Source organism: Haliotis asinina, chromosome 14, assembly GCF_037392515.1.
Source record: "Haliotis asinina isolate JCU_RB_2024 chromosome 14, JCU_Hal_asi_v2, whole genome shotgun sequence".
Taxonomy (NCBI): domain Eukaryota; kingdom Metazoa; phylum Mollusca; class Gastropoda; order Lepetellida; family Haliotidae; genus Haliotis; species Haliotis asinina.
The window spans coordinates 22,501,505-22,519,990 of NC_090293.1; the positions used below are offsets into that span (position 1 = coordinate 22,501,505).

The window sequence follows — 18,486 nt, forward strand, 5'->3', positions numbered from 1 at the left end:
CATGGTCAATACCATTCACTTATGTTCTTGTCCATATTAAATGCTGAAGCTGGATTTGGACAAGGAGACAGACTGGCCAGTCCCCACAAAACAATAAAAAAACAGTTCTTTCTAAAAGCATCAGAGCAGCATCTGTGTAACAATGCCTGCAGAGAACTTCGAAGATCGTCTACAGATGTGCCAGATCACTGTATAGCACAAGGTAACTGATTTTGTACAGGATGGCATCAGTGACAGACGCAGCTTGCGCTGAGTGACTTTTTTTTTCATCATTGTTGTTAGTGAACCTACCATGATGAACATGTATGTACAAGGTCATCCCATGTTGTACCAGATGTACAAGGTCATCCCATGTTGTACCAGATGTACAAGGACATCTCACATCCTACCTGGTTGGAACTAGGTGTGGGCACATCGACAATAAGTGTAATTACTCAGCAAGTTTGTGTAAACAACATAGTTCCACCATCACTAGCGGATATGTGTACACGGACGACATTTCCTGTAACTGCTAAAACTATTCACTAAGAAAGCCATGGACTGACTCCATTGGGAGGGTAACCAATGTTCAGTCCAGTGAGCTCACATTTCACATCATTCTGGCAACAACGTTGCTTCTCAAATGTGCTGCATCCTTCCAATCATCTAACACAATATATGATGTCCTAACGATCACATCCACACTTATGCAACAGAATGGGGCTAAGTTGACTTTTGTGTGTTGTACACTCCCTTATTCAAGTTTTGACAAATACCAGACACAGTATTGTCTGTGTACCATGGAGGTGTACACAAACCTGTTGAGTACTGATAATGTCCACCAGGTTATCATACAAGTCCATGTAAAGAAAACAAATTGCCTGGAATGTCTTCATCCCATCCCAGGAGCATCAGGAATCAGGAATGTCATGGTGCTTGCATCTTTCACATAGAAATCATCTCTACCAGCAATGGACTCTGTTGGATGGCAGGCCATACATGCATTCTTCGGGCAATTTTGTAATTCCATTCTGTTAAAGTCCGACTTTCCATCATTCTGTCAATGACCTTGGCAAATAGTCCCGCGTCTGATTTGTGGTTCTTCTTGAGCATGTGTAGGAAACACTGGATCAGGCGCCACTGGATCTGCTCCACTTTGCCAGGTTCTTTCAATCCACTGCGATCTGCACACAGATAAAAGTGCCTACTAATGAACCCTCTACTCAGATGGGTACACACTCATGAATCCCTACTTACACAGATGTAGGTGCAAACAAATCAACCCTTCACTCACACAGAAATTCACACACATCAACCTGAACTAACAGAGATGAAGGTGCATATAAAGGAACCCTCTACTCACATGGGGATACACACTCATGAACCCCAACTTCCAGAGATGAAGGTGCATACAAAAGAAAACTTTACTCACATGGGGATACATAAAAATGAACCCCAACTTACAGAGATGATGATGCACACAAATGAGGCCTTTACTCCTCTTCATCTATTAGAAATTGTCACGCTTCACAGAAAACATTGTTTAATAAAAATGATTGTAGACAGTTGGCGTGGAAGGGTGCATGGCAGCAATGGGAAAAAACAGGTATGTGATGCATGACATTTCCTGATAGACGAAAAGTGTTTGGGTATAGGTTGTTCATGAACTCCTTGCCTCGTAATATTTATAAACTACCTTTCCAAACTGATAGATTTAGGGGGGCATTTTCTTGAAAAGAAAACCAGACTGTAGATGAGGCTCTTTTCACCATCACATCATCAAACTAGACATCAACACAACAAACTGTTACATACTCACCAGCAAATGTCACACAAATACACTTCACCAGTACAAACTCGTCTGGTAGTAATGGTAATTTTTTCAATGTCTGTGAAAAACGGAACATTTCAGCAATAAAGTTCTCATCCCAAATCCTGCACATCTCACTGCGATGAAGGCACTTTCCATTGGGAAGACATGCTACCATCAGTTCTGGGTTGTAGCCTTGGAAGGTTCCCCACATCCAGAATTCAAACCGAGAGGCTGCAACAAACATATTGGCCCAGTTTCATAAGTGAAATGCAACAGGAAGAGGTTAGGTTAGTTGGTTGGCCCAACACCAAACTCCGCAAGGTTTCAGCTACCTGCAGCAGTCTGTAAATAAGTTGGTCCAGTGATCAACAGTATGAGCATCAATCTTTGCAACTGGGACATGATAACATGTGTCAACCAAGTCAGAGAGTTTGACTACTGGATCCTCTTCATCACCTCTTACCACAAGCAGGGGTTGCTGAGAGCAATTCTACCATGTATAGGATAGGGATCAGGACAGAGTCAGGCTGGTTAGGCACATAATCAGCTCAGGTACCCTTGCCCTCTCTACACACACAAAGAGAACGGAGAAGATATTTCACAGGAAAAGCTGCCCAGTTGAATCCACCAAGAATTGCCCTGAGAATATGGACACACTTCAGGGCCTAGATTTTCAAAGTTCTCTTAGCGCAAAGATAATCTTGAGTTAATATTAATGTATAGCACTTATGACTATCTTAGCGCTAAGAGAGCTTTGAAAATCTAGGCTCAGATTTGTGGGATTTCAATATCCAGATTATGAGATGGACTGTGCTCTTGGTGAAGAACCCAGGCAAACTGATCTGACGATGGCTGTATTTGATGATTGAGATCAGGAGGTACAAACCAAGGTCACTGAAAACAATGGGGAGCCTGATGACAGTGTAGATGGGATGCAAGGGTGGGTGTTAACCTTCCCTACCTCTTTCCGAGATAAAGTCTGGCTATGGATAGGGAAGGACTTTTCTTGTTCGAATCTTCATCACCTCCATTGTTTGTAAAGTCTGGTCATGGGTGGGGAAGGTCAGACCTGAAGTGAATCTTCTCCACCTCTATTACAGGTAAAGTCTGGCCATTGGTGGGGAAGGTCAGGCCTGAAATGGGTAAAGTCTGGCCATGGGTGGGGAAGGTCAGGCCTGAAATGAATCTTCTCCACATCTATTATGGGAAAGTCTAGCCATGGGTGGGGAAGGTCAGGCCTGAAATGAATCTTCTCCACATCTATTATGGGTAAAGTCTGGCCATGGGTGGGGAAGGTCAGGCCTGAAGTGAATCTTCTCCACCTCTACTACGGGTAAAGTCTGGCCATGGATGAGGAGCTATGTACATGAGATCACTTGAAGCATGAGGCTACCCTAACAGCCACTGAGGGACAGATGATAATTAATGGCAAGATGTAGGGGATGATGATTTTTATGGGGAAGCACATACAATGTGAATGAACCCCTCTTACATTTGTGTATGTGTACAAAGAAAGTGACTCCCCATGCATGTCAAGCACAAAATCAATAGACAACCCCCTTCCCCATCATCACTCCCGTTCCCTAGCCATGAATCACCTGTGCTCCTTAACCATGACAAGCTTGCTGACTTTCATTAGCTACCTTTAACTAGGGTGGCTTGGTCCTCGATGTTTAGGTCTGTGAATCCTGGGATGAGCTTGACAAAACTGATGTACTTTTTTATGCCATTCTCCATGTGGGTGGCAAAATAATTCATCATTTCCTGTCGGTTGTCAACGTCCATCCCTGTCTTCTCATAGATTTCCATGTATTGGTCATGGGACAGCGTTGATAAGGGCCCAAACATTGCCTGCTTATTCTGATAAACCTCCTGTAACAGATGGAAAGTTCAGTCTGAGTGAGTGAGTGAGCGATTGCATGTTAGTGGAGTGGAGTTAGTTGAGTGAGTGGAATGGAGAGGAGATAGTTGAGTTGAATTTTTGAGTGAGTGGAGTGGAGATAGTTGAGTGGAATGGAGAGGAGATAGTTGAGGGAGTGGAATGGAGAGGAGATAGTTGAGTGAGTGGAATGGAGAGGAGATACTTGATTGAGTGGAATTCAGAGGAGATACTTGATTGAGTGAGTAGAGAGGAGTGGTGTGGAGTTAGTTGATTGAGTGGAGTTTAGTTAAGTTAGTTGAGGTCCGTGAGCGTTGTGGAGTGGAGTTAGTTGAGTGAGTGGAGGGTCTGCAAAATCAAGGTTTTATAATGAGAGCGATTCAACCATCACTTGCTTATAATATTTAGTTTCTTCTCCCAATTTTGTTCGTAAAATTAGCTGATGTATATGAGTGAGTGGGGTGGAGTGGAGCGGAGAGAAGTGGAGTGGTGTACCATATCTCTCTGGTTGACATTGTTTAGATCAGACATTTTATATGAGTGTAGCTGTTATGGAGTGAGTGAGTCAGTAAGTGAGTAAATGAGTGAGTGAAGTAAGTGAAGTGATTTTTGACATGTTGAATGAACACTTGAACCTGTAGTCTGACACCCTTAAGCTTCCAACTGTTTTCTACAGGATCTGAGTAAGAAGTAAGGAAGAAGTAAAAACTAATACTCAAACAAAACTAATGTAAAACAGAACCAATGCTTGTCATAACTAGGAACAAAGATAGATATCACTCTGTCCCTAATTCAATACATGTGCAGAAACATACAGTAGTCTTGTGCACTAACATATCTGTATTGAAACTAGCCTAACATGCATCAAAGGCAAAAAGAACCTTAGAACAAATCATCAAACAAAACACCAAAGACTGTAGTATCAGAATTTCATGACTAGAAAACTGTAATCACAAACTGACTGAGTAATATCAAAAGCCAAAGATCAACAGCCTGGCCTATGATCAAACCCACAAGCATGAGTCTGTCATGACATGCTCTGGCAAAGAGAACAGAAGAGGTCACGCCAAGGATAGCTGCTTGGTGTTAATGCCGCACTTACCAATTTATCAGCTCTATGGCAGCAGTGTGTCTATAATCAAGTCTGGATCAGACAATCCTGCGATCAATAACATGAGCATCGGTCTACACATTTGGGATACAGTGATGTGTCAGCTAGCCTGATCATCCAATCCTGTTGGTCGCCTCTTACGACAAGCATGGGTAACTGAGGTCCAATTCTAACCTGGATCTTAAGGTCAAGGAAGATTGTACAAGTTTCTGGCATTGTTACATGACTGCAATCCTTTGAAATGGATGAACAGTTTCATATGACCGCCATGAGTGATGTTTCTGTATTAGGCTTTTTTGCTACATTGGTCAGTGTTTCTTTTAATCATGAGTGGGTGGGTGAGTGAGTGAGTGAGTGAGTGAGTGAGTGAGTGAGTGAGTGAGTGATTGAGTGAGTGAGTGAGTGAGTGAGTGAGTGAGTGAGTGAGTTTTTGTTTTACGCTGCTTTTAGCAATATGGTTTTAAGCAACATTAGCATCGTTCCAGCAATATCATAGCTGGGGACACCAGAAATGGGCTTCACACAATGTACACATGGGGAATTGAACCCAGGCTTTCAGCATGAAGAGTGAAGGCTCTAATCACAAGAACACCCAACCCCTGTAATTACAAGAATATTTCACATGTCCCTTTCAACACAGATGCTGTCATACACCGTTGCTGACTGTCATAACTGCTACATGAACCACAGCATTATAATTAAGCATGGTGACCTTGTTCAGGCACTGGGTTTAAATCGAACAATATTCTCTGCCAGCTTTGTTGTGGTATCACATTGTTTCCGTCCATGTGCTGTGAACTGGGCACAAAATATTCCAAAATGTCCAGATGTGCATGTGTCGGTTCACAAAAGCCAGAATGGGTCAATTTGCATTTTACACATTAATTTCATGCATCGATAAATTCCATGATTATCGGTAATATCTCACACTGACAAATGTATAAAGGACATAAACGATAACTGTCTCAAAAAGATAAGAATCCTAACTAGTCACATGATGAAATAAAGTTTATTTGAGAACCATGGTTACATATTTCAGTAATCGTATTAGTATTTTCGCCGAGTTAAATTTTGAAAATAAACCAATTTTTGAGCAAATCAGTCAATTTCAGATGTGCGTGGGACAAAACAGTTCCTACTTTGAAGAACAGAAAATCGTTCAATCGTTTTTGTTGAAACAGGCGATAGCTATGTTCCTTAGTGACAGTTCATTATCTATGGCTGGGGGTGATGATATTTTTAATCATTTTCATTTTGTTAGGCGAGGTAGGGGGACCATCAATCTTGTACACATGTACTAGGGATGGTTTGGCAAATATGGTATATAAAAAGATTTTACAATCATGCTTAACAATTATGGAAATGGGCTGGGGTGTCATTGAATTTGTACATGACATGCTGGGGAGGTCACTTACATTTGTGTGTGTGTGTGTGTGTGTGTGTGTGTGTGTGTGTGTGTGTGTGTGTGTGTGTGTGTGTGTGTGTGTGTGTGTGTGTGTGTGTGTGTGTGTGTGTGTGTGTGTGTGTGTGTGTGTGTGTGTGTGTGTGTGTGACATGCTGGGGAGGTCACTTACATTTTACAGGTGTGTGTGTGTGTGTGTGTGTGTTCATTTATATTGTACATGTTCTTCCACAAAAATCATTGTCACCCAGGCTAGCTATAAATAATTCATAAATCATTAACTGTCATTTAACTGTCCTGTGTGGTATGTTTGCAATACACTGAGGGGGAAAAAAAAGTGCAAATGTTCCAGTATCGCTTTCCAGAAACTGTGCGATGCAAGGTGTGTGAAGAAACCTGGAAATTATCAAAGGAACACATGTACTTTCATGTGATCCCTTTTTTAATTCCCTCAGTATATCATCTGTTGGCAAAGCAGATTGCTGTACAAGAAGCTTGTGAAGCTTTTACTGGAGTTTAAGGGGTGGTGGGGTAGACCTGTGGTGAAATCTTCCCTTGTCATGCTGGCTGCCTGTGTTTGATTCCAACTATGGGAACAATGTATGAAGCCTGTTTCCAGTGTCCCTCGTCATCATATTGTATGAATACTGCTCAAAGCAGATTAAAACCTGACTCACTCATTCCTCCAGGATTTGAGTGATGTGCTTGTACTCAGTTTAAAAGAGCAAAGTGGACTGTTTGTTAGTGAATAGGTTTGTTTGTTATGGTTTTACCAAAATATGGTCAGTTTTTTAAAAAAGTGATCAGAGAAGAGGAAATAAGCAGAGAATAAAACTGACACATAACACTCAGGAACATACAAAATGGTCTGGTAATGTGCAATGTTCTCTAAACCAGCCTGTACCCAATGCCAAACAATTTTGACTACAGCAACACCAGAAGATCAATTCTAACCAATATCTTTACATGTAAAATACAAATTGAACCAGTGATTGATTATGTGAGTACGGATCCATGAAATAACAGATCCATTAGGTACCCTAGCCCAACAAACAGCCAGTTTTAAACCTAAATCCCCACCTGATATTTCTGGAACACTACTAAAAATGGTATAAAACGAGACTCACTCACTTGTGATAAATTCATAACTTACATAATGTTTCGTCTGACAATCCAGTAGGTAGGCCTTGGACAGGTATGTGCTTGAACTGATGTATGTATGATGTGCTTCAATCAAACTGGCAATCATGGAGTCACAGTCAATTGGTTCTTCTGGCGTAGGTGGCATTGGTGTCGCCAGGGGCAACATAGTAAGTGTGTCGTTCTGAGTAGTAGGAGAAACACATGACAAGGCCAGGTGACAGAATGCTTCAACAGCGGGACTCAAGGGGCTGGGAAACGAATCAAAGTCTTCAACTGATGGCGGTGCCTGTTCTGTGTCTGATGGTGGCGTCAGTATTGTGTATGATGCATCCTGTGCTGCATCCGATGGTGCCACCTGTGCTGTTTGCGAGGGTGTTGACTGGGTTGTACAAGTGTTTGAGGCAGTTGCCTGTGTCAGAAAAGTGTTTGATGTCAAGGTCTGCACTGAGTAAGTGTTTGACGTTCCTGTGTGTTCGGGAAAAGTTTTAGACGTTGACGCTTGCTCTGGCAATGAGTTTGATGTTGATGTCTCTTCTGGGAATGTGTCTGATGTCAACGTGTCCATTGGATAAATGTTTGATGTGAGTTCTGGAAACATGTTTGATGTCAATGCCTGCTCTGGTGATGAGTTTGATGTTGATGACACTTCTGAGAAAGCGCTTGATGCGAATTTCTGTGCTGGGACAGTGCATGTTGTTGTTAAATCTTCTTCCAGAGCAAGTGATGTTGTTGCCTGTCCTGTGACAACATTGGACGTTGCTTCTTGCACTGTTTTAGTGCATGATGTTGTGCATGATGTCTGTATTGTGACAGCTGTGATGGACAGCTCTGGCTCTTGGCTTGATTCTGTTGTGGGGTTTCCTCCGGATTTTGTCGATCTTGAAGGGCCTTTATCTCTGGCCTTTGAACGTGTCACTGTGGGGTAGGTTGTGGTTGTAGCTGTGATCGGAGCTTGCTGTATAGAAGCACCCTCCACAGTTTGAGGTAGAGTTATTATGGTAATGTTATGGTTGTGGTCCTGTCTAAGTTCCTGTTGTTCAAGCTGTTTCACCTCCAGAATGTCCTGTGTTCGCTTCTCGTGAGTGTAACGGCCAGTCTTGATAGCTGAAGCAAATGTCCAACACACAGTAGGGTCATCAATGAGAAAAACACACATTATTTTGTTTACGAGTCACCTAATGGTGACCTCCGTAAAGTTACAGCTATATGCCAGGGTAACTGTAAATAAACATTGATGCTGGTTGGTTGATAAACGCAGTGGTCTGTAAATAATTGAGTCTGATCAACACAATCCTGTGATCAACAACATGAGCACTGATCTTACAATGGAGGTACGATGACATGTGTCAACCAACTCAGCAAGTTTGACCACCAATCCCCTTAACTGCCTTTTTTGACAATCATGGGTTACTGAAGATCTAACAGTTACATTCAGAAAGTTTTATTGGACATCAATCCATCAAGTACCCTTGACCAACAAGCACAGTTTGTTGTGAACCCAGTTTTTAACTAACCAGAGATGAAAACTCTATTTTGGGCCTAAGTGTAATACTGGATGTCAAAAATTGTAATTTAGACCCAAAAAGTGTAATACTGGATGTCAAAAATTGTAATTTAGACCCAAAAAGTGTAATACTGGATGTCAAAAATTGTAATTTAGACCCAAAAAGTGTAATACTGGATGTCAAAAATTGTAATTTAGACCCAAAAAGTGTAATACTGGATGTCAAAAATTGTAATTTAGACCCCAAAAGTGTAATACTGGATGTCAAAAATTGTAATTTAGACCCAAAAAGTGTAATACTGGATGTCAAAAATTGTAATTTAGACCCAAAAAGTGTAATACTTGTCTCCCAGTTGCTTTGACATAGTGCACATCTTCACAAAATGAATATTCTGGACAGAAATCACCAATCATTATGAAACTTGATGCATCAAAAATTATTGGTCAGGTGACACATGATACTTTAATTACTTACAAATTAACTGGAATGAGCGTGATTCTAAGAATAAGTGATTTCTATGGAGGATGTCAGGCAATTTCTTAACCCATACCTGTGTGTGTTATGAAACACTTCCTTGAGAAATTTTATCCACTTTATTAATTTCCTAAAACCAGTAGAAAAGCATAATTTTTGTATATCAACAGTAGTAGTGTAATTAATTGGTCAAAATTGTAATAATTACACCCAAAGCATAAGGCTGGAATCTCTGGCTAAATCCCATACAGTTAGTCAAGTACATCTCGGTGATGAAACCATGCTGAACAAGCCAAATTATCAACAAGAATGAATTGGTTGACTTGTTATTTTAAAATTACTGAATGAAACCCACATATAAACAGCAATGATAAAATAAGAAACGATACAATGCAGACAACCTCAACAACACACACAACCTCAACAACAAAGACAACTTCAACAATACACACACAACCTCAACAACACAGACAACCTCAACAACAAAGACAACTTCAACAATACGACCCGTGAAGGTCCCGGGGTAGAATAGGCCTTCAGCAACCCATGCTTGCCATAAAAGGCGACTCAGCTTGTCGTAAGAGGCGACTAACGGGATCGGGTGGTCAGGCTCGCTGACTTGGTTGACGCATGTCATCGGTTCCCAATTGCGCAGATCGATGCTCATGTTGTTGATCACTGGATTGTCTGGTCCAGACTTGATTATTTACAGACCGCCGCCATATAGCTGTAATATTGCAGAGTGCGGCGTAAAACTAAACTCACTCACTCACTCACTCACTTCAACAATACACACACAACCTCAACAACACAGACAACCTCAAAAAACACACAACCTTAACAGTACACATAACCTGAACAACACACTTAACCTCAACAATAGACACACACACAGCAATACACACAATCTCAACACACAGACCTCAACAATATGCACAACCTCTACAACACAGATAACCTCAACAATAAACACAACTTTAACAACAAAGACAACCTCAGCAACACAGACAACCTAAAAAACACAGACAACTTCAACAATACACACACAACCTCAACAACACAGACAACCTCAACAATACACACAACCTCAGAAGTGCACATAACCTGAACAACACACCTACCCTCAACAATACACACACACCCACAACAATACACACAATCTCAACACACAACTTCAACAAAATACACAACCTCAACAGTGCACATAACCTTTAACAACACACTTAACCTCAACGATACACACAATCTCAACACACAACCTCAACAATACACACAACCTCAACAGAGCACATAACCTGAACAACACACCTAACCTCAGCCATATACACCCACCCACAACAAAACACAAAATCTCAACACACAACCTCAACAATACACACAATTGCAAAAACACAGGCTACACTCTCACTGACTGTCAACAATACAGACAATGCTACCAACAGATCCACAACAGAGACAATCTTTTGTGTCTGTTTCTGTAAAGTAAAGTAGTATGTGTTAGCTTACCTGTCTTGGACATGCCCACACTGATACACTTCTCGTAGCGGCATGACGGGCAGGTGCTGCGTCTCCCCATACCAATCTTGCATCGCCCTGATGCCGAACATTTGTATTTGTCTTTACGCTGCAGACTCCGTCGAAAAAAGCCCTGAATATAAAAACTGATTCTGAGCTACCTAAAAAAAGAAAGTTTCAATGGCTTTGAAGCTGTGCAGTTTCTAATGCCATGACTTGATCAGTATTGGCTGCTATAAATGTTTAGAATCCTTGCAGTTATCAATGGGTGGGTGAGTGAGTGAGTGAGTGAGTGAGTGAGTGAGTGAGTGGGTGGGTGGGTGGGTGGGTGAGTGAATGAGTGGGTGGGTGAGTGGGTGGGTGGGTGGGTGAGTGAGTGAGTGAGTGAGTGAGTGAGTGAGTGAGTGAGTGAGTGAGTGAGTATATTTAATGCTGCTTTGTACTTTATTCCAGCAATATTATAGCTGGGGACATTACAAATGGGCTTCACACACTGTATCCATGTGGGGAATCGAACCCAGGTCTATGGTGTGAGGAGCAAATGCTTTAACCAGTAGGTTACCCCAGCACTAAATTTGTGTATACATTTCAGGCAAAAAAATATAATTATGTATCTTCTGAAACTGATTTTGTGGAATATGCAGAACATAAAGGAATTTGATTTAATGAACTTGTCAAAATGGCCGATGTTTAACTCTTACCTTGCAGGCTTCACATGTGTTGACGCCATAATGGAATCCGCTTGCCTTTTCCCCACACACTCGACATGGAGGAAGGGAATTGGCAACAGCTGTGGGGACAACTGGTGGTCGACTAGTTAGGGAAGTGGCGGAGCTTTTCCTGGATGGGGACGACGTAGTCGATGATGATGTTGATGTTGATGCTGTAGACGGTGAGGATGAGGATGACTGGGCGTCAGTTTCCTCTATCATTGTCTTTGGGCTGCAAAATCAGAGTTTAATGATGAGGGCAATATAAGTTGCTTAAAATATATAGTTTCTTCTCATTGCCCAGCCATTAAAAGTTTTCTCGTAACTCAAACTCAGTCAGATGATCTTAGAGAAAAAAATATTACCCATTCTCAATCAATTCTGATCTTTAACTCTGATTCAATATCTCTGTGGGTTCCACTGTTTAGATTTGAGATATACGAGTCTGTTTGTACCTGTGATAGCCTTGACCCAGATACAAGACAAACATTCCTTTGATCATACCCCTTGTCTGGTGCAGCTGTACTGAAGCTCAGAAGTGACAGGAAGAGTGAGTTAGAGAGAGTGTGAGTGAGTGAGTGAGTGAGTGAGTGAGTGAGTGAGTGAGTATCTCATTGACAACATTACACTCATATCATGACAAGAACAATTTATGCCATTTAAAAATAGTAATGGATATTTTTAGCAAGCCATGTGAGATATTTTTTTATTGTCACATATTCCCTTAATTTCTCTTCATCATTTATTTCCTGAATGGCTTCATCATTTGCATTGTATCAATCCTTTAAATCCAATATCCCCTTCTTCTTTTGAATGGTATATATCAATATTCAAATTAATCAACTTAGAGCGTAAAACCTGTCAACAAAGAACAGTAAAAATAATAGCGTATTACAGCTCTAAATTTAAAACTAATACACTATCATAAAATATATATCACTATGAACACAGGCAATAGATCACCGGCAACTGAAGGGTGATCACCATATATAGAACCATGGGGACCTATAGGACTCTAGCTACCTGCATGGACAGGAGGTATGAAACATCCACAACCATACTACGGCGCTGATGTAATTTCTACTGCCAGAAATGTCACTTTAGAAACGAGACATGCTGATTTGAATGCTTCCTTCCCTTCGAGTCACTAGTTTAAAAAGAACGTAAAAATCACTGAATGGCTGATTAGAATGTTCCCCCTATCTGACTTGCACACACGCACAGAGGTGTCATGTTGACATATGCAATATATAGATTACCCTTGTTAATGTCAAGTTAGGTCAGTCCCTCTATGATGTATTAATTCAGGTTGTGCATACACAATCTCCCTTGATTGCTCCCAAACATTTACCTCCCGGTGAAATAATGATACTATCATTTTGTGAAACTAAATATGTCAGTGTAGGTTGAACTGGGATCTTAGCATGGCGAGCAGATACTTTGACCATATGGTCACTCTACCACTCTAACAATTACCTTTTGTAAGTTAAATTATAGAATTTGTGTGGTTCGTATCCATTTTCAAGAGTTTGGCTTCAAAGCTGCCAAATGTAATTATGTTGGGGTGCTGCAAATATCAGCTTGCATTCTGTCATTCACTGATTCAGTACAATACATGTTATGACCAAAATTGATCAAACCAATATCGAACAAAACTGTTATTAATATTAATAAATAAAGTACATGTAGTAGTACATGGCTGAATATACACTAGTGAACACATTGTACTTCTTGAAAACGACCTAAAGTAATGAGTTTAGAAATGGTGCATCAAAACATATTGAAGAACTTGTCATTCATGAAGCAGCGATTTAAATTTTTTTTTAAGTCCACTTGCCACAGGGAAAGTGACCTTGAGGAAGTAACTTGCCCTTACATATTTCCACTTGTCCTGTTTTTCATGACAAAATCATGATGACAAAATTGTGAAAGAATAAATCAACATGGTGTTTGATGTTAATGTTTACTGGACTATTTATCGAAAAGTGATAAATAGCCCAGAAAGATACCCCTACTTTATTATCACAGCAACATTTAATAGCTACACTTTGAGCAGATATGAAATGAAACTGTAAGCAGAAATTATCCTGTAGCCCAGTAGCCAACGGACAAGTAAGATAAAATTATTTGAGTGACCAAAATAAAAACTGACTTGTCCTTGGCATCAGGCGATGGGATTTTTTGAAGCCTTGTAAAGTACCTTACCTTTCCTTTTACTTCCAAACTTCTAAAATGCCAATAAAACAGACTGAACTGATGTTTATATTTCAAACATGTCGTGACAAAAAGCAGTACATTAATAATACATTTCTGGAACGATAAAACCTGTCAACAAAGGACAGAGGGCCAATCTATCACAGATACAGATGTAACCATCATGTAAGGATTTGAATAATGACTATTCATAACTATCCATCCAAAAATTGGGTCATAGGTCCCCAAACCCAGTCAGTTAGCCTGACCATCCAATCAAGTTAACTACCTCTTATGACAAGTATGAGTTGCTTAAGACCTATTCTAACACAGATCTTCATGGCCCTTGATGGTAAGACAATACAAAAGGTTTCATCAACTTTGCTAATACCAACAGTGTTTGCGTTAACACAGAAACCTGCATTTTTCACGCACAAAAAAAAAAAAAACCATGCAAAAAATATTTTGCAGGCATGCTTTGGACGCATAGATCCTGATCTATGTAATCTTAAAAAGTACCTCAAAACTGCAACATACAGACAAACAAAAGATTTTAACATGGTTGAGGATTGTAAAGAAAATTTTACGCTCAAAAGATTTGGACTACATATGTATAATTTTCTTTCTACACACACTCGTACAAAACCTACCGCGAACACTGACTAACCTATGAGTAAAACAAAACTCTCTCACTTAGGAGAGCTACCATGCATTGCCACTATTCCTAGGATCCATGAAGATCGAGGTTAGAATTGGTCTCCAGCAACCGATGACTAATGGGACAGGGTGGTCTGGCTCACTGACTTCGTTGACACATGCTATTTTATCCAAAGTGTGCAGATCAACGCTCATGCTGTTGATCACTTGATTGTCTGTTCAAGACTTCATTATTTACAGACCACTGCCATATAGCTGGAATATTGCTGATTGTGGTGTTGAACAACAACCAAATGAAACTAAGGCTACAGGTGACCAGTATTTAGTCCAAAACATTTGGAACTATGGGCTATCATGGTACTTCTATTACTTGCATGGCACCATATCTGGATGCACACCTTCCATCTGGCTTCTGACAATGATGAGACAGTTTAGTCAAACAGCTATAGTCTGTCTGCAGTGAAAACGTACTGATGAATTTCACTTTAAATAAAAATGTAAACCCAAAAAAGTGAAATTAAGACTGTGAATCTTCATATTAGAATCATACATTTACGTTACCAAAATCTTACAGGGCATGATTAGAAATTTCATAAGTGGAATTCGTTTTAAAAGACAAAACTCACTTTCACTGACTGTGTACAGATGCTGATAAAAGCTGATAAGCTGAACTTATCAAAGGTGACTTTTCGAGTATTTGTTTGCAATTTTGGTAATGTTTGTTTTTTCTCCAAAAAACAAAAAAGATATAGGTGAAAATTGACAGCTATATTTTGTCAGTATCATCTGCATGGTCACTTATGAAATTTCATGTCAACACAGTAACAGTTATGTGACAAAATACCTACAGTGATTTTTACTCTCATAACCTATCACTTTTGTGATGTGTCAATGTGTGAAAGTCCAGCTACCTGCGCAAGCGCTACAGCCAGGTGTTGGTGATAACTGGTACGCAGCGCCAATGGTTTGCTAGCCAGCAGTAACTTAAATTTGGTTGGAAAGCCAAAAAGAACAGCACAAGTGATGACCTTAATTTCTTCATGAAGTAAGACTTCAGGTATGATTCCACATTCAACCAGAGTTGCATCATTCTCAGTATAACTATAAGTTAGTCATTTTTGGTGTGACATGCTCACAATACATGGATAGAATGTTCAAACCATTCGAAATCTGCCTGTATAATAAAATTAATACCTCCCCCCTCCCTAACATGATTAAAATGTGTTCATTGTACCTCAGGAAGTAATTTCGAAATATCATAACCATTAAATTAAAATATTCACAACAAAAAAGAAACATATGTCTTTATATACATTAGGTCATGATTAGATTTTTTTATCAAAGCCTACATTAAATACTGTATTTTGTGAAAGTAAACTTCAGTTTCTTAAACTTCACAAAACCACATAAACATTATGTTCCCTCAGAATATCACCGATATTCATAACTTGCAGAATCTTGTTGCATTCGATTAGTTACATCAAATCACAGCATACACCACTTTTGATGTCTATACCTCCTAAAACATTAAAGTATTGATAACTCCATAAACTTGTAAATAATGAAGTCAAATTGACAAAACAGCAAATATATTTCTCACTTCACATTTCAACAAAGTTTCAAACTGGTATTGCATTGGCCACCGACAACTGCATTGTAACCCACACTAGAAATCTGTCTACAGCTCTCAAACAAACTGTTGAATGGGTATCGTCTGTCATTAAGGAATTGCACGACCCCAGCGTCTAAATGTCAACAATGAAAATGGGTTGGGCATTTAGCATAGTGACATACTGTCAGCGAACCAAGGACATCGGACGGAATAATCTATAAATAGTATGAACACGATAATTATCAAAGTGTTACATGATGTTTAAAAGTGTTTTAACTACAAACATGTCTCGAACATTTCAATCATTTACTGACTGCCCTAGTTCTCAACGGGGGATCGTGTATACAACAAACAGACCCACCCGGTTGTGGTGCGATCACACTGGCCTACATGTCACAATGATAAGTCGGTCAAGTTACCTTGTGGGGACGCAACCGCTGTAAATCCCGTTGACAAGTGGTAAAGCATCAGTTGATCGTGTATTCACACAAGTATCAACACATTGTATCTGTTGTTTTGAAAAGTTTACGAAATCAACACATTAAAATCTGCATGTAATGCCTCCAACAAGTTTGTTTTCTCACAGTCACGTGAACTTCACTTTTACGCCTTCGCTGGCCGAAGAGCGATATTCCTGTATTATTGAGTCCCGAGACGTAATCGGTTGTATATATCTAATGATTGAAAGGGACATAACTGCGAATGGACTAGTGTGGCATCTGACAAGAACTGCTGAACAGGAATGTGTCAGAATACGCGATTTGGAATATTTTTTTTCTATTTAATAGAATGCACTACCCCCAATGACAGTATTATAACGTTTATCCTACCTTTTTAAAACGATGTTTATTGCTTATGTTTCAGATAAGTTTATTCAACAATTTAAGATGACGGTGAAAATAAGAGTAAGTTTTACATACACTTTAAAGAGATCTTTAGCCTTGAAAGCAACAAGCTGAAGGCCTTGATAAATTTCACTGTATACTAGTACTCAGTAGTGACAATTTAGTGTACTCAGATGTACCCTGGTACACGTGTTCGTAGTGTTTGTATGATTTGACAATTTTCAACCAAATAAGCTGTAAATGCGCTATTAAACGAGCCATATAGCTGAAAAAGTGTTACTGAGATATTGAGTGGATATATCAACATCAAGATTGTTAATTCTCTGAGAAATAGAGAGTGAGTTTGATTTTCCTCCTCGTTTAGAAATATTCCAGCAATATCACGATGAGGGACACCAGAAATGGGCTTCACACATTGTACCCATGTTGGGAATCGAACTCGCGACGGGCACTAGGCTCTAGGGTCTAGAAATAAACGCCGCCAAGGCAATCAATCCACTGATTGATAATGTTTGTTTGTTGCTTAACGTCGCACTCACCAATTTTCCAGCTACATGTATATGGTAGCGCTCTGTAAATAATCGCGTCTGGACCCGACAATCGAGTGATCAACATCATAAGCATCGATCTACGTAATTGGGACGATAACATGTGTCTGTCAAGTCAGCGAGTCTGACCACCCGATCCAGATAGTGGCCACTTACAACAAGCATGGGTTACTGAAGATCAATCCTAACACGGATCTTCATAGGTTGAAAACTGATTTAGCGTATGTATATGGAAAATATGCAAAGTTAAAGTTACGAAACCTACAACTGTGTATCTCTTTTATCATTTTGAAGCCTGTGATATGATCAAAACACCCCAAGATAATAGCACATTCATTCACGTTTACATGTCTTCTTTCTCATTCATGAAACTGATAAGACGTCTAAATATACGACCATCTTCAATTATAGGGAAAATGGAAACACTTTAGTGAATTAAATCAGTTTTGCTTAAACCTCATATGAAATTCTATCTTTCGAAATTCTCTAAAACCTGACTGGGTCATTGTGTATACGTAGTAGTGGGTGAGTGAGTTCAGTTTTACGCCACTTTTAACAAAATTCCAGCAATATCACAGCGGGGAACACCAGAAATGAGCTTCACACGTTGTACCCATGTTTGGAATCGAGTCTGGTTCCTCTACGTGACGAGAGAAAGCTTAAACCACTAGCTGTAGTCTACCCCGAGGCCCATTCACACTTAGTAACTTGTAAATATACAAAGACAACCTTGTTAAATAACTTACAATCCAATATATACATGGCTTTAAAAATGCAATTTAATGTGGCTGTCACAGAACGAAGGGTCGCTCGGCAGTAGTGAAGAAAGGTGCTTTCAACTTGTAGGTTTTCTGTGTTCACAGTAATCGTGATGTTCACACGTCATAAACGACATTTCAAAATCATAGATAGTGTTGCACGACAGCTTCTCCATCGCTTAAATAGTGCACTGGGAGTCAAGCTGAAAGTGTTACAGATTTTGACTCGTTGTAAATGTCCATATGTACTTTAGCAAACCCCCACTCTTTGTACTCCTCATGTTTGTTGTTTAATGGACTCAGCAATTGTTCAACTCTTTAGTGGCGATATGGACGTAATCG

At 39.8% G+C, this 18,486-nt stretch overlaps 1 protein-coding gene across 1 annotated transcript; it reads right to left on the minus strand.

Annotated features, from left to right (window-relative positions):
* Positions 1–258: 258 nt before the first annotated feature.
* LOC137261586 (nuclear receptor subfamily 1 group D member 1-like) lies at positions 259–16,582 on the minus strand. Its single transcript, XM_067799360.1, has 7 exons — positions 16,413–16,582; positions 11,523–11,763; positions 10,813–10,954; positions 7,338–8,431; positions 3,436–3,664; positions 1,799–2,023; positions 259–1,163 (listed from the first exon to the last, which is right to left on the minus strand). The coding sequence occupies exons 2-7, from the start codon at positions 11,751–11,753 to the stop codon at positions 925–927; spliced, it is 2,160 nt and encodes a 719-aa protein (XP_067655461.1). The 5' UTR covers positions 11,754–11,763; positions 16,413–16,582; the 3' UTR covers positions 259–924.
* Between the last annotated feature and the right edge of the window lie 1,904 nt (positions 16,583–18,486).